General features: G+C 41.5%; 1 protein-coding gene across 4 annotated transcripts in view; it reads right to left on the bottom strand.

The window, feature by feature from the left end:
• The window catches only part of SBF2 (SET binding factor 2), a 388549-nt gene that overhangs the window by 101972 nt on the left and 262107 nt on the right, over positions 1 to 24470 (bottom strand). For all 4 annotated transcript variants that reach the window (XM_084854235.1, XM_084854251.1, XM_084854241.1 and 1 more), the window contains exons 14-16: positions 17479 to 17683; positions 15757 to 15866; positions 14160 to 14309 (exon numbers count right to left, since the gene is read on the bottom strand). In XM_084854235.1, the coding sequence (XP_084710361.1) occupies positions 14160 to 14309; positions 15757 to 15866; positions 17479 to 17683 (465 nt within the window). The remainder of the gene's footprint in view (positions 1 to 14159; positions 14310 to 15756; positions 15867 to 17478; positions 17684 to 24470) is intronic.

Below are 24470 nucleotides of genomic sequence, written 5' to 3'. Positions count from 1 at the left end.
CGGGTTGGATGAATCAGAGGTCGGAATTAAGATTGCCGGGAGAATTATCAACAACTTCCGATATGCAGACGATACCACCCTAATGGCAGAAAGCGAAGAGGATCTCAAGAGCCTCTTGTTGAGGGTGAAAGAGGAGAGTGCAAAAGCTGGTTTGAAACTCAACATTAAAAAAACTCAGATCATGGCATCTGGCCCCATCACTTCCTGGCATATAGAAGGGGAAGAAATGAAAGCAGTGACAGATTTTACTTTCTTGGGCTCCAAGATCACCGCAGACGGTGACTGTAGCCATGAAATTAAAAGATGCTTGCTCCTTGGGAGGAAAGCTATGGCAAACCTAGACAGCATAGTAAGAAGCAGAGACATCACCTTGCCGACAAAGGTCCGTCTAATCAAAGCTATCGTTTTCCCAGTAGTAATGTATGGCTGTGAGCGCTGGACTATAAGGAAGGCTGAGCGCCGAAGAATTGATGCTTTCGAACTGTGGTGCTGGAGAAGACTCTTACGAGTCCCCTGGACTGCAAGGAGGTCAAATCAGTCCATCCTAAAGGAAATCAACCCTGAGTGCTCATTGGAAGGACAGATACTGAAGCTGAAGCTCAAATATTTTGGCCACCTAATGCGAAGAGAAAACTCTCTGGAAAATACCCTGATGCTGGGAAAGACTGAAGGCAAAAGGAGAAGGGGACGGCAGAGGATGAGATGGCTAGATAGCATCACCGATGCAATGAATATGAACTTGAGCACGCTCCGGGAGAGAGCGCAGGACAGGAAGGCCTGGCGTGCTATGGTCCATGGGGTCACGAAGAGTCGGACACGACTGAACGACTGAACAACAACAACAACAACAACCCAAACCTTAAACCTGGCCTGGTAGCAAATGTGCAGCCAGTGCAGTTCCCTGAGCAAAGGAGTTGCATGCTGGAAAGGGGCAGCTCCTGACAACAGCTGAGCTGCTGTGTTCTGCACTAGCTCCAGCTTTCGGAGCAGCCTTAAGGGCATTCCCACATAGAGCACTGTGCAGTAATCTAGTCTGGAGGATACTAGCACCTGTACCACTGCTAGTTCCAGCTTCACCACTACCTTAGAGCTGGATGGCTGTCAGTGGCAGAGTAGTGGACCTAAGTCCCACACTTGTCTGTTTGCTTGAATAGACACATGGAATCTATGCAACTGACTCTATTCATTCCATGTTACAAGTACCCAACTGGCAACCAATAGTATCCACACAGAATAACAGAGTTGTAAAGGACCTTGAAAGTCATCTAGTCCAACCCCTGTTCCGTGCAGGAAAGCCACAGGTAAAGCATTCATCCTTACTCTTCCTGTACTTCTACCATACTAAGACAATTTATACAGGCGAGATCAATTAGCAGCTATTAGCCATGGCAGCTAGATAGAACCTTCACTTTCCTGCCTACCTCCACAAGGAAGGTAGCATGTTACGTTCTGGTGGCAACCTAGGCTCAGTCTTTGTTGGGTGTTTGGGATTAGTGCAAAAGAATGGGAAATGGAGCAACCCTTCAGCTCAATATCTGAAGCCCCCCAATTCTGTTTGATTTCTTATGATAATAAATGAGGGTTTGTTTTATCCTGCTTATAAATCAAACTTCTTAAATGGTCAATTCTGAACTTTGGTGCCATCACTAGTTTCTTTTCTCCTCCTACTCAATGCATATGGAACACACACACACACACACACACACACACTTATTTATTTAGTTACAATATTTCAGGGCAGGAGCCCTCCTAATGCATAATAAAACACGTAATAAAAACCGATGTGGCTATAAAAGCAGTAAAAATACAATAAAAGAGCAATAAAATCAGCAACAGCAGCAAACATTCTAAAAAAAAATCAGACACCAACACTGAATAAAACTTACAATAGACAACTATATTTACAACCCAGTCTGATAACATATAATCAGGGGAAGGCCAGAATACATAAGTAAAATTTTCAAGACCTTCTTAAAAGCCTGCAGTGATGAGATCTGGTGGGCCCCTGATGACAACTTGTTCCAGAGGTGGGGCCACTGTGGAAAAGGCCCTCTCTTGTGTGGATGCCAGCCTAACTGCTTTCACAGCTGGGCAAATGACAAAGGCATCTCTTGCTGATCTTAAAGTCTGGGCAGGCTGATATGGGTGAACGTAGTCCTTTAAATAATTTGGGCCCAAACCATTTAAGGCTTTAAAGGTCAAAACCAGCACTTTAAATTGTGCTCGGAAACACACCAGTAACACAGTATTGGTGTTATATAGCAGAATCGCCTTGCCCCCACCAACACTCAGGTTGCCTCATTCTGCACCAGCTGAAGTTTCTAGACTGTCTTCAAAGGCAGCCCCACATACAGCACATTGCAGAGGTCCACCCTGGATGTCACTAATGCATGGATAACCAAAGAAAGGTCTATCCACTCCAGATAGGGCCGCAGCTGGCATTCCAGCCTAAGCTGGAATGCCAGCTCCTGGACACCACAGGACACAGGACACCACAGCTCCTGGACACTCCTGGACACCACAGCTGCCTGGGCTTCTCCAGTTAATGCAGAATCCAGGAGGATTCCCAGACTATGCCCTTGGTCTTTTAGGGGGTGTGGAACCCCATCTAATACCAGTTGTATATCTCCATCCAGAGTAGTTGGTTTCTAAACCCACAGTACCTCTGTCTTGTCTGGATTAAGTTTCAGCTTGTTTACCCTCATCCACCCCCAAACAGCCCCCAGACACTGGTTCATGGGTTCGACAGCCTCCCTGGGATGTGTAGATGTATAGCTGAGTAACATCCACATCCTGATAATACCTCAGCCCAAACCTCCTGATGACTTCCCCCAATGGTTTCATGTAAACATTAAAAAGCATGGGGGGAAAATAGAGCCTTGCAGTACCCCACAGCCTAAAGGCCATGATGTGGTTTTAAAGTGCCTAGGAAAAAGAAACCAAATGCACAGTTACAAGATGGAGGATACGTGGCTCAACAACACTACAAGCGAGAAGGATCTTGGAATTGTTGTAGATCACAAGCTGAATATGAGCCAACAATGTGATGTGGCTGCAAAAAAGGCCAATGCTATTTTGGGCTGCATTAATAGAAGCATAGCTTCCAAATCCCGGGAAGTACCCTCTACTCAGCACTGGTTAGGCCTCATCTGGAGTACTGTGTCCAGTTCTGGGCACCGCACTTGAAGAAGGATGCAGACAATCTGGAGAGGGTTCAGAGAAGGTCAACGAAGATGATCAGGGGACTGGAAACAAAGCCCTATGAAGAGAGACTGAAAGAACTGGGCATGTTTAGCCTTGAGAAGAGAAGACTGAGGGGAGATATGATCGCGCTCTTCAAGGACTTGAAAGGTTGTCACAGAGAGGAAGGCCAGGATCTCTTCTTGATCATCCCAGAGTGCAGGACACGGAATAATGGGCTCAAGTGACAGGAAGCCAGATTCCGGCTGAACATCAGGAAAAACTTCCTGACTGTTAGAGCAATATGACAATGGAACCAATTACCTAGGGAGGTGGTGGGCTCTCCCACACTGGAGGCATTCAAGACGAGGCTGGACAGCCATCTGTCAGGGATGCTCTGACTTGGATTCCTGCATTGAGCAGGGGATTGGACTCAATGGCCTTGTAGGCCCCTTCCAACCCTACTATTCTATGATTCTATGTGAAACAAAAATCCCCCAGTACCACTTTCTCAGATGGCTCCTCCAGGAAGGACCAGAACCACTTTAAAACCATGCCTCCCAAGCCCAATCCAGATAAATGATCCAGAAGGATACCATGGTCAGTGGTACTGAAAGCCGCTGAAAGGTCCAGAAGAACCAACAGGGTTGTACTCCCCTCCCTATTCATTTCCCAGCATAAGTCATCAACCAGGGCAACCAGGGGTGTTTCTGACCTATAACAAGGTCAGAAACCTGATTGGAATGGAGCTAAATAACCAATATTATCAAACACTGCTTGGAGTTGTGAGACCACCACACACTCCAGCACCTTGCCCAAGAATGGCAAATTTGACACGGGGCAGTAGTTATCCGAAACCATAGGTTCTAGATTTGATTTCTTTAACAATGGCCTAAATTCAAACTCCCTCAAGGAGGCATTAACTACCAGGTACCCAGCACAACTCTGGCAGATTTCACAAGCCAGGCTGGGCAGGGATCTAAAGAGCAAGTAGTAGGCCTCAGTCCTCCAAGCAGTCCTCCACATCCCAATGAATGGGACATGGAAGTCGGTGTGTGCCTCCCATATCTCCAATAAAATCCTCCCTCTCACCCTGCTTTGTTCAATTACTCCAACTCTGGATTAACTTGACCAAGGAAGCTATCAGAGAAAGAAAGGCTTCCTTCAGAAAATGGAATCTTGCTCAAATGAGGAGAATAAAAAGGCACACAAACTTGCACAAAGGAAATGTAAGCAGATGATAAGAGATGCAAAAAAGCATCTTGAGGAACATATCACTAACAACATAAAGGCCAGCAATAAAGAATTCTTTAAATATATCTGAAGAAGGAAACCAGCTAGGGTGGCAGCTGGACTGCTGGATGACAACTGAGTTAAAGCAGTACTAGAGGAGGATAAGGAGATTGAAGACAAGCTGAATGAATTCTTTTAATTTCTCTTCACTGCAGAAGATGTAGGGCAGATACCCATGCCTGAACTGATGTTTTCAGGAAGGGAGTCTGAGAAACTGAAGCAAATAGTGATAACAAAAGATGATGTGCTTGACCTTATTGACAAATTGAAAGCTAATAAATCCCCAAATGCGGATGGTATCCATCCTAGAATTCTTAAGGAACTCAATGTGAAATTGCTGATCTAATAAAAATGTCACCCTTGGAAAAGAGTGACAGGAGTAGAAGAACTAGAAGCCACTCTCCACCAGTGGAAGAAGTGGAACTATGGAACCGTATTCAGGTACTTCTCCAAAAGAAGTACCTTTTCTCCAAAAAGAACAGAAGGAACAGAAAGGGAGGTGGCGTTGTAATGTATGTTAAAAAATACATATTTCTGCACAGAAATACAGGAGGATGAGCTCGGTAGCCCCATCGAGTGCATCTAGGTTAAAATAAATGGAGCAAAGAATAAAAGGAACCTGGTGGTCGGAGTCTACTACCGGCCACCCAATCAAGGAGAAGATGAGGATGAAACTTTTGAAAAGCAAATTGCCAATGTTTCAAGGAAGCATGATGTAGTAGTAATGGGGACTTCAATTTCCCTGATATCTGTTGGGAGACAAATTCTGCAAAAGATGGCCCCTTCAAGAAATTCCTGTCTTGTGTTGCTGATAAATTCCTCCTACAGAAAGTGGAGGAAGGAACTAGAGGATCGGCTATCCTTGACTTGATCCTAACCAACAGAGATGACTTAGTGGATAAAGTAGCAGTTACAGGAACTCCGGGGGAAAGCGCCCATGTTATACTTGAGTTCTTGGTTCTAAAGGAAGCAAAAGCAGATTTTACCCTGGATTTTAAGAAAGCTAATTTTAATAAACTCAGAACAATGATAAGTAAGGTCCCATGGCAAGCGTCTCTAATGAGAAAAGGAGTCCAAGATGGCTGGGAGTTTTTAAAAAAGGAAATTCTCAAGGCACAATTACAAACAATTCCAACAAGAAGAAAAGGTGGAAGATAACAGAAGAAGCCAACGTGGCTTCACAAAAAGCTTAGAGATGACCTGAAAACAAAAAAGGACACATATAGGAAGTGGAAGGAAGGACAAGCAACAAAGGAAGAGTACAGGCAGGTAGCACAGAATTGCAGGGATGGCGTCAGGAAGGCTAAAGCTGAGAACGAGCTGAGGTTAGGGAGGGATGCTAAAAGCAACAAAAAGGTTTTCTTCAGATACATGCATAGTAAAAGACACAGGAAAGAAATGGTGGTTCAACTATTAAATAAGGATGGCAAAAGGATAACAGATGACAAGGAAAAGGCAGAAGTGCTCAATTCCTACTTTGGCTCAGTCTTCTCCCAAAAGAGGGTCTATGACCCCCTTGGCAAAGGCGAAGTACAGGCTGAAGGGGCAATATTGCAGCTTGAGATTGATAGGCATATGGTCAAGGAACACCAAATTACTTTGAATGAGTCCAAATCTCCAGGGCCAGATGAACTGCATCCTAGAGTAATAAAGGAACTGTTAGAAGAGCTCTCAGAACCGCTGTCTATTCTCTTTGAGAAATCATGGAGGACGGGTGAAGTGCCAGATGACTGGAGAAAGACTAGTGTTGTCCCTATCTTCAAAACGGGTAAAAAGGAGGAACCTGGGAGCTACAGACGAGTCAGTCTGACATCAAGCCCTGGGAAAATTCTGGAGCAGATGATAAAGCAATCCATCTGTAAGCACCTTGAAAACAATGCAGTGATTACTCAAAGCCAACATGGATTTGTCAAGAACAAATACTGCCAGATGACTCTGATCTCATTTTTTGATCAGGTAACCTCCCTTGTGGAATGTGGGAATGCTGTGGAGATAATATACCTTGACTTCAGCAAAGCTTTCGACAAAGTGCCCCATGATATACTGATTTATTTATTTATTTATTGCATTTATATCCCACCTTTTTTCCTCTTGCAAGGAACCCAAGGCGGCTAACATTATCCTCCTCCTCCTCTCCATTTTAGCCTCACAACAACAACCCTGTGAGGTAGGTTGGACTGAGAGTGTGTGACTGGCCCAAAGTCACCCAGTGAGCTTCCGTGGCCGAGTAGGGATTAGAACCCGGATCTCCCGGCTCCCAGTCCAATGCTCTCACCACTACATGAAACAACTATCAGGCTACAGAATCGGACTCAAAGAGTGCTTATCAATGGGATATTCTCAAACTGGGGAGAAGTAACGAATGGGGTATCGCAGGGCTCAGTCATGGGCCCAGTGCTCTTTAACATTTTTATTAATGACTTGGAGGAGGAGGTGCAGGAAATGCTGATCAAATTTGCAGATGACACAAAATTGGGCAGGTTAGCTAATACACTGGAAGGCAGAAAAAAAATTCAAAATGATTGGCTGGAGCACTGGGCAGAAAACAACAGAATGAAATATAATAGGGTTAGGGTAACAGTTGGGTCCCACAATGATCTGTATTTGGATCAATGCTTTTCAATTTGCTCATAAATGATCTGGAGACTGAGTAGTGAGGTGGCCAGGTTTGCAGATGACATCAAATTATTTAGGCTGGTTAAAATAAAAAAGGATTGTGAAGAACTCCAGAAGGATCTCTCCAGACTGGGAGAATGGGCGTCCAAATGGACAGTGAGGTCAGCATAAGCAACTGTAAAGTGAAGCATGTCTGGGCAAAAAAATCCCAATTTCACATAAATTCTGATGGGATCTGAGCTAGCAGTGACTGACCAAAAAAGAGATCTTGGGGCTGTGGTGGACCTTGATGAAAATATCGACCCAGTGTGAGGCTGGGTGAAAAAAGGCAAATTCCATGTTAGGCATAATTAGGAAAAGAATTGAAAATCATATCATACTGCTGGCAATATCATACTGCTCTTATAAAAATCTATTGTGCGACAGCACTTGGAATACTGAGTACAGTTCTGGTCACTGCACTTAAAAAAGGATATAGTAGAGTTGGAAAAAGTGCAGAAAAGGGCTACTAAAATGACCAATCAGCTGGAGCAATTCCCCTATGAAGAAAGATTACAACATCTGGGACTGTTTAGCTTAGAAAATAGGTAAGAGGAAAAAGGATAAAGGTGTACACAATTATGCATGCTGTGGAGAGAGTGATTGGGGGACATTTTTCACCCTCTCTCATAAAACTAGAACTTGAAATGAAGCTGATTGGTGGGAACTTCAGGAGAGATAAAAGGAAGTACTTGTTGACACAGCACATAGTTAAACTGTGGAATTCACTTCCACAAGATGTAATGGTGGCTATCAACTTGGATGGCTTTTAAAAGGGGCTAGGCAAATTCATGGAGGATAAGGCTATCAACGGTACTAGTCCTGATGGCTATATGCTACCTCCAGTATCAGAGGGAATATGCCTATGTTCACCAGTTGTTGGGGAACATGGGCAGGAGGGTGCTGTTGCACTCATGTCCTGCTTGTGGGTTTCCCGTGGGCAGCTGGCTGGCTGCTGTGTGAACAGAATGCTGGACAAGATGGACCCTTGGTCTGATCCAGCATGGCTTTTCCTTAAGCAGAGAGGGAATGCTGGAGAAAAAGGTTTTGGTTGAGGGTCATTAAATGCATGTGAGAGAGTGTCCACTGCATTTTGAATTACATTAAATTTTGGTTGAATGTATTAAGATGTACTTTGGCACATCTGCTTTTCCTTTACTACAAACATGGGTTACATTTTCAGCAAACCATTTTGGCTCTTTAAATGACTGAATGGGTAATGAAAACCAGCACTTATATGTCGGCTTAAAACAATGAACCTAAATTTTAAAAATCACACACAAGTTGTTAAGAAAAGGAATATAGATGCATTATATTGCATGTGTAATTGTTATGAAAATAGTTTAATTCCATCAACTTCTTTTTCTTAAACTCTGGCAAATGTCTTCCTTCTTCCATTCATGTACAGAACCCCCACGCCACCACCGAAGACTGTGTACATTTGCATATTTTATTTGCTTTACTTTCTGTAACTGGTGTGCTTTTTGCAACATGTGAGAAACTGTTTTGTGTTTAATCTAACTCAGCAATTTTGGCATTGCTTTAACTTTAACCCCTAGTTAATGCACAAAGAATGAAAATATGCTAACACATGACAAGGCATAGTAATATGATATATGTGAACACCTGAGGTGAAATGAGGCATGAAGTATGTCATTTTTTTCATTCAACATGTCCTTCTGCACAGCTATCCATGAAACAGTTTTATTGCTTGACATATTCTGTTGAATGCATGACCATTTAAGTTTAATTTATAAGCAGCATAAAATAAACCCTCATTTATTGTCCCAAGAAATCAAAATAACAGTTAGCACTTGACCTGAATCATTCTAGACAAACCCTTCTATTTTATTTTTATTAAAAGTATTTATTCCACTCTTTTATCACAAGATACTCAGGAGGCTAACATTTTTTTAAAAAATCAAATATATTGTACAAATTTACAGAAATGACAACATTAATTGAAAGGAGAAAAAACTGAAAAAAATATTTAAGAAAATAAACAGCACCACTCAACTATGTATACAAACAGCAGCAGATCACAGGCATCTACGTTATCATATTTTCAAATGCTTTCTAAAAAAAATAAAACTGTCTTTGCCATCTGCTGAAAGGGAGGAAAAAAGGAGACCTCCTGGGGAAGAGAGTTGGTAAGCTTGGGGGGAACCACAATCTCAAAGGCAACCATGCACTCCACATGGGGAGGTGGGGACATGGACTAGGTCCCTGATGCTGAGGATCTGAGTGGCTGGGAAGTTTGGTATTGGAGGAGACAGTCCTTCAGTTATCCTGGGCCAACACAAGCCCTGTGAACTGAGCCTGGAAACGGATAAACTGCCAGAGCAATAGGCTCCATGTAGTGAGTCCAAAGAATATGCTGTTGCATATTGGACCAACTGAAGTTTCCTATCGCTCTGCAAGGCAACCCCATATAAAGTGTGTTGCAATAATCCATTCACTGAGTGACCTTGGGCCAGGCACCATCTCCCAGCCTAACCTACCTCACGGGGCTGTTGTAAAGATAAAGGAGGGGAACCATGTACACAGCCATGAGGTCCTTAGAGGAAAGGCAAGATAGAAATATAATGTTTAACTCTGGATAGATTGAGTTGACAGAGCTTAACGAAGATCATTGTGCTCTTAGTATCTTACCGATCAGTTGGATGAGTTGTACCCAACATCACTAAGGATGAAGTCAGAGATCAAATCTACTCCCAATTTCTACAGGAAGAAATAAATAATTGCACCAATTCCAGTCCTTTCCCCACTGATTCACTCACAATGGAATACCAAAACAACATTAAGAGCTAAGCCCTGTTCAGGTGTTCAGTTTTAAAATTGTGTAGAGGAAGCCAGGGACATGCACTCCAGCCTCCCCCACTCTTCTCCCGGCATCCCTGTGTTGACAGGGAAGGTCTGCAGTGAAAGTGACCAGGGACCCTGCAAAATAAGCATAGGTCCAAGTCACAGCAATCTTGACCTGTAAGGTGGGATTGTTAACTGGTTTCCTTTTACCTGTTCTTGTATGGCTGTTGTGCATATTTTTGAGAGTTTGATGTTAGAATTTCTATCTTTAGTATCTCATATATGAGCTTGTTCTTGGATCTGCAGGTAACCCCAATGTACGGGCTTAGGGGCAGCAGAGAAGACCCCTAAGCTGCCAGAGGGCACAACAGATAAGACCCCTAAACACCTATGGTAGATGACAGGGTTCTAAACATCCATGGTAGATGATAGCATATCATGCAAGTCTGAAGTCTGCCTAGCCTTGTCTTCGAGCTTGGGAACAAGCTCATTTTCCAGAGACATTTTATTTATAATTCACAGAAATAGAAAAGTAGGGACATCTATAAGGTGTTTTGGCCTCTTAAGTGACATACTCTCTCCAACCATCTTGAAAATTAATGCGTTCACAAATAAACAGACAAATGAAATGACACATTATAGTAATAATCTTCAAGCTACAGTACCATGAGAGAAGGGGCCAAGGGACTTCCCTTGGTAAGAGGTAAGGTATGAATGGCAAGAGATTTTGGGAAATGGAAAAGAGGATCAGGCAGAGGTTTGGACATTGTATTTTTCATTGCCTGATGTTAATTTTGGCATTTGTTATGTTTGAATTTACTGTAACACTCAGTATTTCTGGGACTGGATGGGCTAAAGATCAAAATGAATAAATGAGAATGGATTGCAGCTTACAATTATAAGATGACTAAAAATGTAATTCCATATTGCAATTTATTTTGTTTAGTTGCATTTTAGCTTAACTTGCATTTTTTTAACTTGCATTAATGTCCTCTGTTTTGTAAATACCCCAAAGCTCACTTTCTCCTACACTTTTTTGATTCATTTCTCTATGTATTGGTATATTCTTTCCCATGTAAACGCATATTATACAGTTATGGTACATTAATTTTTACAGCCCAAACACACTCTTCACATTCAAAGATTGATTTTGAAAGGGCTGTGAATCAGCGTTTATTATAGAGAGATATGTTCAACTCCTGTGCACATCATCTTTTTACTATATTATAATGGTATAAATTAAGCCAAATGATGGACACTAAATATATACTGCCTCTACCATTAAATATTTTAATTTTAGAAGTATCCCATACCTTGAATTGAATGCTGTCACCATTACCATTGATAAAATACTATTACTGAGCTGGTATTATTGAGCTACACCCTATGCAGAGATAGAGTGATATTGGGCATTTAGAAAATTCTCATTATTAATTCAAATAATTATAGTATAATTTGACTTTCTGGTATACCTGTCCCAGTAAAACCCATGGCTGGGATCCAAAGAGATAATTTCACTGAGAAGCAGTTTGTGTATTCAGCAGAAAGAAGTGCTATGCAAAAAACAAGAAACAAAGTTCAGAAGCTCAGGCTATTCACTCCTTTTTGTGAATATTGTTGGAAAAGTACTGTAGGCTTTTAAAATGTGAAGAATGCTGATTAAAAACTCTCCTGTGCGATTAAATGCTGAACTGTGTTTGCTCATATACTCTATATTACCTATGGCTTTATAACGATTTCAGAGTAAATTAATAGTGGAACACTTGGAGCTTCTGGAACATTTTCTCACTCTTGGGCATTTTTAAAAACTGAAATCCAATTCTAAAGCATTATTTTCCAACACAGGTGTATTTTTTTGTGATTCCTATAGAGGAATAAATATGGAAATTTTGTACGACAGATGTGGATTTCATGTGGGATATGTCCACAGCTTTTCTAACTCTGATGTAATTTTCATAAAGTTGCTTATTTAATTCAGTCTTCTTAAAACATATTTTCAAATGCAGCTAGTATCAAATAATTATTCTCATAATAATTAACAGCTTCAGGCTCTGCCATGACATTTTCTTGTTCTTGAGTAATACAGCAAGGAAGTGCTCACATTCTGAAGCATTATTATTATTATTTACATTTCTATACTGCCCAATAGCCAAAGCTCTCTGGGTAGTTTACAAAGATTAAAAACATTAAAAATACAGTATAGAGATTAAAAGCCATTTATATAAACAAACACACGAACAACAGACAATATACACAAGAAAACACATTATCTAAAACGACTTCAAACAAGCAATCTCAAGAAAACAAACCATAACCATAAGACAATCCAGGATTGATTAAAACTTATCATATGCTGCCAAATGCCTGGTAGAAGATATATAAAGTGCAACCACAGTTCCTGCTGCTGCTAGTAATATTTTGTTGATAAGCAACAGTATAATTCAAGAGGACATGGTACCAACATAGTTTTGCTTCCTGTACAAACATTAACCACACAATATGGCCAAGCCACCACCTGGGTTGTCTCACTGTGGCATGGATCTGTCATCTGGCTGTCCTGAACCAGTAATGAAGTCCTCTGGAGACCATTTTTAAGAAACTGTTCCCTGGGAGAAACTTTATTCTAAAAATGAACTGTACAATGAATATGAGCATAGCTGGAGTCCATATATTCACTTTAGCTTTAAGTTACAACATGCTGGTATTTTTTGTATTTTTGGCCCATCCTTTTTGCCTTTGGCCCTGCCTACCACTGGAATGTGGCCCCCGAGACCTTCTCCAAAACGGAATTTGGCTTTCAGGCTGAAAGGAGCTCCTCACTCCTGATATAGTGGACTTTCACAGATTTAGGGTGCAATCCTATGGGATATAGTTGGCCACCTCCAAACTCGGAGGTGACCAATTATCCAACGCTGGGCAGGCGGAGTACAGAGGAGATCTTCTCCTCTGCACTCTACCAGCCCTGAATTTGCGGCTATATGGCCAATTTCGGCTGTCTAGCTGGGGTGCCTTGGAGCGGGGTGGTGGTGGTGGTGAGGCCAGACAGTGCATAGAAAGCGTCATAACAGTGTTTCTGCCACCGCCGGGGATGCCCCCCTTTCCCCCATTCCACACTGCTCGTCCGAGTGCGGAGCTAGGGATGAACCGCACAGCCTACAAGGGGAATGGCGTGGGGAGGTGGTTTTCTGGGAACTGAGCTCAGAGCACTGGCTCCAAGCTCCGTTTCCAGAAAACGAAAAATCTTATGGCTGTCTAGTCGCTGTCTAGCGGCCATAGGATTGTGCCCTTAATCAAACTGCATATACAAACAAATAGCTTGGGGCCTGTTTCAGAAAGTAGAGGATACAATCCAGTTACTAGTCAAGAACATTTAAAAATGTTTCTAGAGATATAAATGCAGACCTTTAAATAAAGAAGAAACATCAAACCTTTGAGTAGTACACACAATAGTGAAGGGATAGGATATTAGTTGTGTCATTCATCAGTAATAATTTCACAGTCTTTACCCAGTAGACTCTCGAATACTCAATTGCAACAACAGAAGCAAAGCTATGTGCAAGTTAGGGGAAAATAGCATTTCCTGAGCAACAATTCTGTGTGTAAGACAAATGCTACCTTAAGAAGTTAGCCAGAACCCCTGTTGTCTTCAGATGGAAGTAACAACTTCATGTGGGGGGCAGGGGGAGAGAGAGAGAGAGGAAAGGCCCTTAGATCCTCAACAGCATGTTCTTACAGGAAGTGGGAAGAATAGTAATGTATCCCACTTTGATTATAAGTACCATGGTCTTAAGTGATAGTGGCCAATATATTCAATATTCCATATTCAGTCATTTAGGGTGCAATCCTATGGCCACTAGTTAGTGGCTAGATGGCCATAGGATAGGTCAGTTCTTGGGAGCCGACCTTCACCCCCACACTCGGAACAGGAGTGTGGAGAGGTGAAAACAGGGCGTTCCTGGGAGCGTGACAGAGCGGGGAACTTGGAAATGCTGGTACGACACATCCAGCGTGTTGTCCAGCTGCTGCTTCCCCCTCTCCAACTTCCTGTGGCTAGAAAATCAGCTATCTAGCCACAAATGCAGGGTGGCTGAAGCGCGGAGGGGACAATCCCCTCCGTGTGTCTCCTGCCCTGGACTGGATAGGCGGTCGCCTCTGAGTTCGGAGAGGGCCACCTATCCCGGTAGGATTGCTCCCTTAAAAACCAATGGTAAAAGTAGTTTAAGTACCTGCAAAGTACAGTTCATCATTCGTACTATGTAATCAAACTGCTGATGGTCCAGTATTGCACGATTTTGCTGAACATGGAGGCTTAGTTCCTGTGTCAAACATTGTCGAGCTGCTTTTCCTTTGAGGGCTCTCAGTGCAGCAGGCAGGGTCTGTAGAGAGAAAAACTTAACAACATTAAAAAGCTAAAAATATTCCAATTGCACCAAATCTTTTGTGTTAATTTATTTTTCTGTACTAATATTAAATCTTGTATTATTTCTAAATAACATATGCCAAATCAGCAAACTTTCACTAATTGACCTACATTTCAGCTAGTGACTGAGGTTTAATCTCTCTCTGCTTTTACATATGTCCATATTTCATTATCAAACTGCATTTTCCTGCTCAATCTGGAAATAGATGAAATTAGAATAAACCATGATGGCTTAGAGCAGTGTCTTCTAGGTTGTGGCCTACTTACGGAATACACTTAGAGAGAGATCAGCCCAGTACTCAGTCCTGTACATTCTCAGGAAGGAGTGAAAAGCACTGCTCTTTCCACAGCTGTTTGGGGATGTGGGGGTCCCCAACATCAGGCAGCAGAGGGAATTGAGGGTGTGAGCAGAATCAAGGCAGGGGGCCTGCTCTCTGCAAGCTATGTCTGCCATTATTCTGCTCACAAGAATCTGAGCAGGGGTGCTCATATGGTTAAATATTCCTGCTTTATGTTCTCACCCCAAGTCTATTTAGCACCATTCTATGACCTGGTTCGCATGTAACAACAACCCATTGGTCTAAAAACTGATGAGTTGTCATTCATGAGTGAGAGACAGCATGTGCATTGCCTGTGGTTAATGCATGGTTTATTGCCGTTGGGTTAATTGTTGGGTTGTTTACCCCCTAAACAACCCAATGGTCTGGGTTCACATGTCACCCTCCACAACCTATGAAGGAGCCAATTGTGGGTTGTGGAGTAAAAGTGGAGGAGTCACCATGGCCGCTGCTACTTATGTATGACAACCCATCAGATTTTAAACTGATGGGTTGTCATTACCTATGAACAGTGCCACTGGGTGAGTCTGAGCATGTGTGAATTTAAATGTATAGCCAGTCAACAGTTTTGGACATTTTGGATGGGACATGACCCAATGCTGTAAATTCTGAAGTGTAAAAGCATCAAAAACTGGGTTTCCTAAGATGTTTCCTCTTATACTGTATGGCCAAGTTCATGTTTGGGTCCAGTTGTTCACTGTGCAAAAAAGGACACAAGTTACTTTGGTCAAGAAGTTGCCTTTCTATTTATGAGGAAGAGAAAAAACTGGGCAGAGGGAGGAGAGTTCCTTCTATGGAAGCATGGATGGAGAAGTGACAGACACAGAGGTGGGACTGGGCTTCACATTTTAATTTAGATTAAAAACTGATCTGCATGTACAAATATACCCTCTCCAACCCAAATGGTACCTCAGTCACTTTCAATCTGACACTTACCAAAAAGAACAATGAATATACGAAAATAGGACTGAAATCTGACAGGACTGGCAAAGAGCTCAATCACTTAACATGTATGAGTTTAACTTGGAAGTGCTTCTCAAACAATTTAGCAAAAACATTTATTACCTTTTCAGTCTCCAAATTTTTATTTTCAAATATAAAAGAGATGCAGTTTCTAACAACTTCCAGCCTTTGTGCGCTGTTGAAAACTGTGCTTGACTTCTCTACTATGGAAACTAACAAGGAAAGAAGTAGAAACATATGTGAAACAATTTATTTTAAAAACCACCATCACTAAAGAGCTATTACACTAGAAACATTCCTAAGATGACTCCTAGGATATCTTTGTTTTATTTTGCTACATTTGTCCTCATTAGATGCACAGAACAGATATAGGGATGTTTACTACACAACCCAATTATTTCACAGGCAAAGATATCATTGATATGTGGTCAGACTCAAGTGACATTTTTCCCCAGAGAGAAAGCTGTTGAAGTACACTTGTGAGAAACATGATGACAGAATGTAAAAAATCCACATTAATTTGGCAGGAAATAACTATGAGCAGGACCAAGTAGAAATCTGGCTAATGAATTTTCTCAGAAAACTCCCTGTGAACGCTGGAATTACAACATAACATTTGTCATGTGTATTCCTTTACAGGAGTGAGATAAGGGGGACTATAACTCAGGATGCCTCCAATTCCAGAAGTGAAGCATTAAAAGGAGGGACTGAGGCCAAGCCAGGTACATGTAGTGAGGAATGTCACTGGCTCCAGTGGAATGGAAAGAACAGCTCCTTGGGGAATGCCCTTGTAGATCTGCCTGCGTCTTCATAGACACCACTCACTGTTAGAAAAATGGTATGTCCACTAGCCCCAAATGCACCTCTCAGGTGCAAAACCACCCTCTAACACACATACCGTTATACCATTGTATAGTAGACAGCACTCAACAATTGAAAACAAGTCAACAAGCAGCACTGATTTAAATCAGTTAACGTACCACTACCATTGATGCCAAGTATAAAGGATGGGTGGCTAGTTGGTAGGGAGTTATTGTAACAGCTGAAATTGCATAAGAAATGCAAGAAACTAAAAATACTGTGGTGGGTTTATTTATTTTAAAAAGCTCTATACTTCAGCATAGGTTACAGGGCAGTTTACTATCTAGTGAAAGGTCCTTGCTTGAACATGGAGAATTATGATTGTTGGCTATTATACAATGGGGAGGCGTGTTGGATCCAGTATACACCACACTAAGCTCCTTAAAAGAGGATGGAATACAAATATATTAAACCAACAAAACTTGAAAATAAACATTCTTTTTGTTACACAGGGCACATCAAATTATACAAAGGGTTGGATCCAGGATCTGCCTTCTGCAAGAGAAAGGGGCCTTACACGAAAGGAAGGACTTGCTCGTAGAGAGTTCCCCCACTCATTTTTTTGGGATCCCCTCCTCTTCCCCTCACACCACAGCTCACTCTATTTAGCAGGGTCTCCTGACTCTCTGGGTAGCATTTTCAGGAGGCATGGAAGGGGGCATGGAAGTCCACTTCCGTCATTGCCACTGATCCAGCGTAAATTTGGATCCAACCCAAGCATGAGAACCCAAAGATATTTAAGGACAGAAGTAGCCACTGACAGTGTCAAATCTATTCTTATCTTTAAAATAACTTTCAGTGATCTTATTTCAATGGGTAAAGAGTGGCTTCTTTCTTTTAAAAAGACACTGTGGATCTTTCTAGAAAAATCATAAAACATGCACTACTTTTCTAGTAAAGAAAAATCAGCACAATACAGTGAAATGGCTACAACTAAATGAAACAAAGAAATGATTCTCATACCAACGGGTGGGCCAGCAGGAACAACACATTTCCTTTCTACACGAGAAGCAGGTGGTGCACTTTGGTTCTTAACCAAACCTTCCTGGATTAGATCATGAACCTGATTCTCATTAATCTTGGGGAAAGGAAGAACATGAACTCGCAGGTGAGATCCTTCTGTAGGTCGTGGAACTTTCTGGAATGCCATGTGAGGATTTGGATTCTCCTGCAATCAAAACATAACTCCTTGTATTAAGGTAACATCTAGTATTTATATCAGTACCTTACAGGGCAACTGCACATCATCTTGGTATTTAAACTAATGCAGTATAATGAAAGCTTATTTGACCTATCATTGATAGAAGACTTAGCAAATTAACAGGCTGAAGTGATTGCATAACCTATGGAAGAATATCAAGTCATTTTGGCAGTGCATGGTGATTTACAACACACAATGGGCACAAAAGTGAAGCACTTTTGTGACATTGATTTCAATACAAAAGATTAAAGCATGTGCCTATCTCTTCCACTGAAATCAATGGGACATGAGAAAGTGCTCCAGTTTGATTGTTTGGGCCCAACGAATTCTTTGGTAATTTAAACATACCAAGTATTTTAGTATATTAAGAATGTCTGGGCCCGATTCAAAGAGCTGGTATTAACATTCAAAGCCCTAAACAGCTTGAAGCCAGGTTATCTGAAGGGGCCAGGTTATCTGTACCTGTCTGGGCCCAAAGATCATCTTCAGGGGTCCTTCTCCATGAACCCCTGCCAAAGGAAGTGAGGCAGGTAACTACCAGGAAGAGGGCCTTTTCTGCTACAGCACCCCGGCTGTGGAATGAGCTCCCTAGAGAGGTTTGCCTGGTGTTTATGTTGTATTCTTTCAGGTGCCAGGTGAAGACCTTTTTATTTTCCTAGCATTTTAGCGTTAGTCTTTTAACTTTGCTGTTTTAAATCTGTTTCTGTATTTTAAATCTCTGCATTGCTGCTAGGTTTTATTCTGGTTGTATTTTTATACTGTAGTTTTTGGCTTTTGTATTTTATACTGTTTTTATTCTGTACTTTGCTGTTTTAATTTCTGTGAACCACCCAGAGAGCTTTGGCTATTGGGCAGTATAGAAATATAATCAATCAATAAATAAAGCTTTGTATACTGAGTTGTGTGAGTATTTACGCTTAAATATGGGAAAAAATCTAGAGTTTTAAAATGATTAATGTGCTATCATAAGTTTATGTAACATGAAGTTCCTTAACCATAACTTTACCATGTTCATTTATATGAGGCTAACACATTTAAAAATGAAACAAAACTGCATAACATGAATGAGTTCACCTAATTCTGGAATGGAAGAGATGTGCAACACGATGCCCTTCCATCCATGCAAGTTTACAAAGGAACTGAAATTTGGATGGCTTTAAAAGGGCATTAGACCCTTCCATGGAACATAAGCCTATCAATGGCTAGTAGTCATGATGGCGATATACTACCTCAGGTATCAGAGGCAGTATGCTTCTCAGTACCAGTTACTAGGCAATACAAGTGAGATGGTGTTATTGTGTTTATGTCCCCATTGTTAGCTTCCCACAAGGCATTTGGTTGGTCACTGTGGAAACAGAATGCTGGACTAGATAAGGCTGTGATCTGATCCAGCATGGCTTTTCTTATATTCTTATGAAAAAGCAAAGGAAAAATTGTGTGGTGACAATAAAATATGTACTCTTGGTTAATTTAGGCTATGACATATGAAGTTTGGTGTAGTCCTACAGACTGCAAGATTGAAAGTCAAAGGGTGGTATCCAATTAAGTCCTCCTGGGGGAGAGGACTAGAAGGAGAAGCTGCTTTGCCTGGGCTGCCTTCAGGTATGTTTTTGCCTTGCCCCGCCCATCTGCAGGCTGTATATCTGGCTGGCGCTTGCCAGAGGCTTCTTGGGGAGAGGACTAGAAGGAGTGTGCTTGTTATGTGCCACCCACCTACAGATTATATATTTGGCTAAAGCTCCTTCCTTAGCTGGAAGGCTAGTGAGGGAAGCTGAAGAGTCTATCAGACTTGGATATGCCACTGGGGTGACTGTCCAGTCTTGGTTTGACACTGTTATTGTGCTTTTAGTTTGCAATAGTTTGTATTGATTTTATCCCTTCTTTTAGGAAAGAGTATTTTTTCTTAACTTTTTAAAACCTGTTTTTAAGTTTTTTGTTGCTTTTCTTTTTATCCCCCTTTTCTTTTAACGCATATTGGATTGAATTCAGAGTGTCCAGGTTACCATGTACTAACCAGGGCCCAGAAAGGCCAAAAGAGATTTAAAGAATCTCTCCCTGCATCTGCACAGAGGTCAATTTTGGAATACTGTCTCCCAGTAGAATCTGAGGGAATACCTATTGAAGATAACCCAACTAAGGACCTATTTACCCCTGCCTTGGTAGACACACTGAATCATATTTACATGGTGAGAGGTGAAGATAACAAGGATTTCCAGTTGGAGGAGTTTATAGATACACAAAGTCAGGATATGATGGCAATTGGTCCCCTGGCCCAAAAATTTTGTGTGGAAATTCTTACTTGCTGTCCCCTGAACATGGTATATTCCAGAATAATTTTGGTACCAAACAGCAGGATAACCTGATGGCTCAATGCATAGAAAAGGAAAATCAGGTAGTCCTTGCTGAAGTGTATAAATTCCTTAGAGACCAATGTTTCCTTATAGCTGAAGTTAACGAGATTTTTTTTAAAGTCTAGACATATTAAAGAAGGAGCTCTCTGGTCTTAAGGCCAGCATGCAAGTCATAGTGGGCCTATTTGAGACGGGGATATTGACAACAGCTCCCGTTCCTGCTCCAGTACCACTCAGTCAAGAAACTGATAACATTTCTGATTTGAGAGAGCTGCAGGCTGACACTTCTCTCATTGATAAACAGCATCTCAGGGACCATGTGAGTAATATTTTGCTGGACTGGGAAAGATGGGGCATGCCATGGCCAGATATAGTAGAAGTGGAAAAAACTCAGGATAACATTACTGAAATTTCTCACCTTACTTTTTCTAATGATCTAATTATATTAGATGAGTGGCAAGAGGATTCAGTAATGGAAACTGGTATGCCAAATAACATCATGGGGCAGAAGAGAATAGAAGATGAGCACGGGGAATTGAAGGAGAAGCTGAAACAGGTGGACAATGAATCAGATTTAATTAGGGCATCCCAGACAAATGATTCCCTGGGTAAGTCTGATTTCTGTATCTCCATATACAATTGGCCACTGAAACAGATGGATAGCTCATGGAAAAAAGGTACAGAGGTGCTATCAGAGTTACTATCCATAGTTGGGACATTATGGAAGGACAAAGGGGGGGCACTTGCTCATGTTTGTACCCCTTGGGGTATAGGAAAACAAGAGGTATAATTGAATTGACCTTCACCTGTTTGTAGCTTTGCTAAGGTTTTTGGAATTTACTCTCCTTTTTTAAGAGTAACAGTGTGTCCTTTAAGTGGGGTAAGCACACACTAGCACAGATATCTAAATTCACCTATTCATACCAAGAAGTGGTTTAACAAAAGAAGGTCATTGGTTACTCGCCAAACTGTGCCAAACTGGCACAAAAGACTCCATTCCCCCAATGAGACTCCACATAATTGGAGGAACTCTGAGGAAGCTATGCCTATGTATCTGACTTATCCAAATAACATTCCCATCCCATGGCATAGACGAGGAAGTGGTTCTGAGTGTTGAGGAGGCCAATCTCCCTCACTTACTACTCATAATACTATTATTTCCCCTATGAATTATGATTGGGGCACTCAAGCCAACAATAACTGGGACAGAAATACATATGAGCTAAACAAGAGTTCAAACAATTCTTCAAACTTGAGAGATGGGCACTGTCTTAGGAAAAACATGGAGAAATCCTGATTTATTCTCTCCAGAGCCCAGCACCACTCCTGGGAATGTCCCTGGCTAGATGGGTTGGATTCATATTCCCCTCTTTCTATTTTATCATGGAACATAGCTGGGTGGCGGCACAAGTTAGTACATCAAGAGTTTAGCAAATTTCTTTCACTTTATGACATACTTTGTTCCCAAGAAACTTCGTTATTGGAAACCTCAACCCTTTTGATGCAGGGGTTCAGTTCCTTTCTGCTTCCTGCAACAAAACTCCATCAGAAAGGAAGAGCCAGGGGAGGCCTGGCTACACGTGTCTCAGTGAAGCTTGATGTTGAGGCTGAAGTAATTTATCAGTCTAAAGGTAATTTCATTTTATCAATATTGGTAAAAGGTAAGTGGAGGTGTAAGCTGGTCACCTTAATTTGCCTTAATGTATATTTTCCACCTGACAAATCCTCACTGAACTAAAAGATTCTATGGGAAGAATTGGCAGACGTACTGAACCTCTGTGAAGCACAGTTTCCTGAAGCAAATGTAACTTTCTTGTTGGCTCAAGACCCAATGAAAATGGAAACACTTTCAGTCTGGATTGTAGCGATGTCTTTCCATATGATTGCTTTTCGCATGATAAAATTAATGAAGAAGGTCAGAGACTAGTTGAACTCATGTCCTGCTTCCAGCTGATATGCCTTCATGGCAGTTTGCATGATAAGTCTAATGGATAGTTTACATTTCTTAATAGTAAGGCAGGTAGTGTTATTGGTTACATCTTTTGCTCACCAAATTTATTGTCCTATAAGGCAAGCTGTAACATTATAGACTGACCAGAAAGTGACCATTTACCTATACTCTGGTCCATCTTTATACAAGCTACCCAACTGCGCCCCCTCCCCATGGATACAACAGAGGGAACAATCATAGGTGGGAAACGTTTAAGATGGTCTTCTTCTGTTAGCCAGTCTGTTCAGGATCATTTGAATAGTCCTTTTCTTTTGGGAGTATGCCAAAACATTGTTGAAGGACATGTTGATCCTATAGATGGGAGCTTGATTATAGCCAATGCCTTAAGGCCACTCCTAACAAAAACAGTCCATCAACCTGGATTGGTCTCTCATAAAGTTGGGTGGTATGACACAGAATGGAGACAAGCTAAAAAGAACCTGTCTCAATTAACTAGGAGAGTAAGGCAGCTAAAGCTGGGAGTAGATCTGGAAGCATTGGCTTCCTGTCAGATAGCTTACAAGAACCTTCTTAGAAAGAAAAAAATGATGTTTATGATGGTTCAGTGGAAGGAGTTGGGTCTTGTGGTCATGGAAAGGAATGAGAGAAAGTTTTGGGACTTGATTACTATAACAGATAAGGGGGCACATCCCATATTAGAGGAATGTATTTCAGCTAATACTTGGCATACTTATTTTAGTCACATTTTTGGAAATGATATAAATACTGGCAACAATGGTTCAACTTCCTTCCATGTCTTGGCAGCACACCCAGAATGGCCCCCAATCAAAGAACAAGAAGTGTGCAAACTTATCCATGCCTTAGCAGCATGCAAAGCACCAGGGGAGGATATGATCCCACTGGAGGTTTTTAAGAGTAATCCTGAATGGTGGGCATCTCTGTTAGCAAAATTGTTCTCATTTGTTCTCTCATATTAATACCATGGGAATCTTTCCTGAAGGACGGAAGTTGAGCATATTTCCAATTCAGAAGAAAGGAGATAAATCTAAACCTCAGAACTATCGGCCAATTAGTTCACTAGATGTCAGCTCTAAGATCTATAGCTGTTTCCTCCTCCAGAAGTTGTCAGACTGGGAAGATGAAAATAATATTTTACACCAGGAACAAGCTGGGTTTAGGAAAGGCCATAGCACTGTGGACCAGATCTTTGTTTTGCACCATTTAATTTATAAATATACGACTGGTCCTTCCAAAAAGCTCTTTGTTGCTTTCATTGACTTCTCCTCAGCCTTTGATTCAGTCACCAGGAGTCAACTATGGGATAAGCTTGCAGGGACCAATATTGATAAGAGATTGTTATTCCTAATTCATGAATTTTAGACAAACACAACTATGAGGGTAAGGACTAGCATAGATGGTAGATTGTCAGAAGAAATCTGTACAACCAAAGGAGTCAAACAAGGTTGGTTGTTGGCACCACATTTGTTTAATCGTTATATTAATAACATTGTAAATGTGTTAAACTGTTTAACACATTGTAAATGTGTTAAACTTCCTATTGTGGGAAGGAAGGAGCACTTCCTTCCCACAATAGGCAACTGTAAAGTTGCGATATTAATCTATGCAGATGACTTTGTACTGCTCTCCATGAACAAAATTGGGCTGAAGAGAAGTCCAAACAAACTTCATGATTTCTGCCAAATGGAACAGCTCACAATTAACTATGCTAAATCCAAAGTGTTGGTCTTTGGACGTTCCCCCAGGTACAACTGGAGGCTAGATGGAAATTAGAGCAGGTTTCCTCCTTCAAATACCTGGGTGTATATTTTGATGAGCCAAGTTCTTGGAAGATTCAGCTTCAGAACATTAAAATAATAGCACAGAAAACAACTTGAGCTATCTTGAATTTTTTTTACTCCAGAGGAGGCAGGTTGGTGGCACTGAAAGTGTTTTTTGGAAAAGCTGTTGCTCAAATCCAATATGGGATTGAGATTTGGGGGCCCAGGCATAACAATTTGAAGGAGTTGGAGGCTTGTCAGAATACGTTTTTGAGATCCTTACTGGCAGTAATCCCAGGGACTCCAGCTCTCTTCCTCAGGGCAGAGACAGGAGTAGTATCAGTAGGAGCTAGAGCTCAGAAGGCAGCCCTTCGATATTATAAGAGGGTCCTGGATATGCCAGAAGATCACCTCCCCAAGCTTTGCTTAAGAGAACAAATGAAGAAGGGTGGCTTGTCTAAGTCATGCCAAGAGTTGCTAACCTCCAAAAACCTTCTACCATATATTTTTACTATTGTTGTTGTTTATTCGTTCAGTCGCTTCCGACTCTTCGTGACTTCATGCACCAGCCCACACCAGAACTTTCTGTTGGCCATTGCTACCCCCAGCTCCCCCAAGGTCGAGTCCGTCACCTCCAGAATATCATCCATCCATCTTGCCCTTGGTTGGCCCCT

This window comes from Heloderma suspectum, chromosome 1, assembly GCF_057233095.1.
Source record: "Heloderma suspectum isolate Gila_16-S chromosome 1, 16-S_ref, whole genome shotgun sequence".
In the NCBI taxonomy this organism is placed as follows: Eukaryota; Metazoa; Chordata; class Lepidosauria; order Squamata; family Helodermatidae; genus Heloderma; species Heloderma suspectum.
The sequence above is the reverse complement of the archived record's forward strand: the minus strand, read 5'-3'. Positions and strand labels throughout refer to the sequence as shown.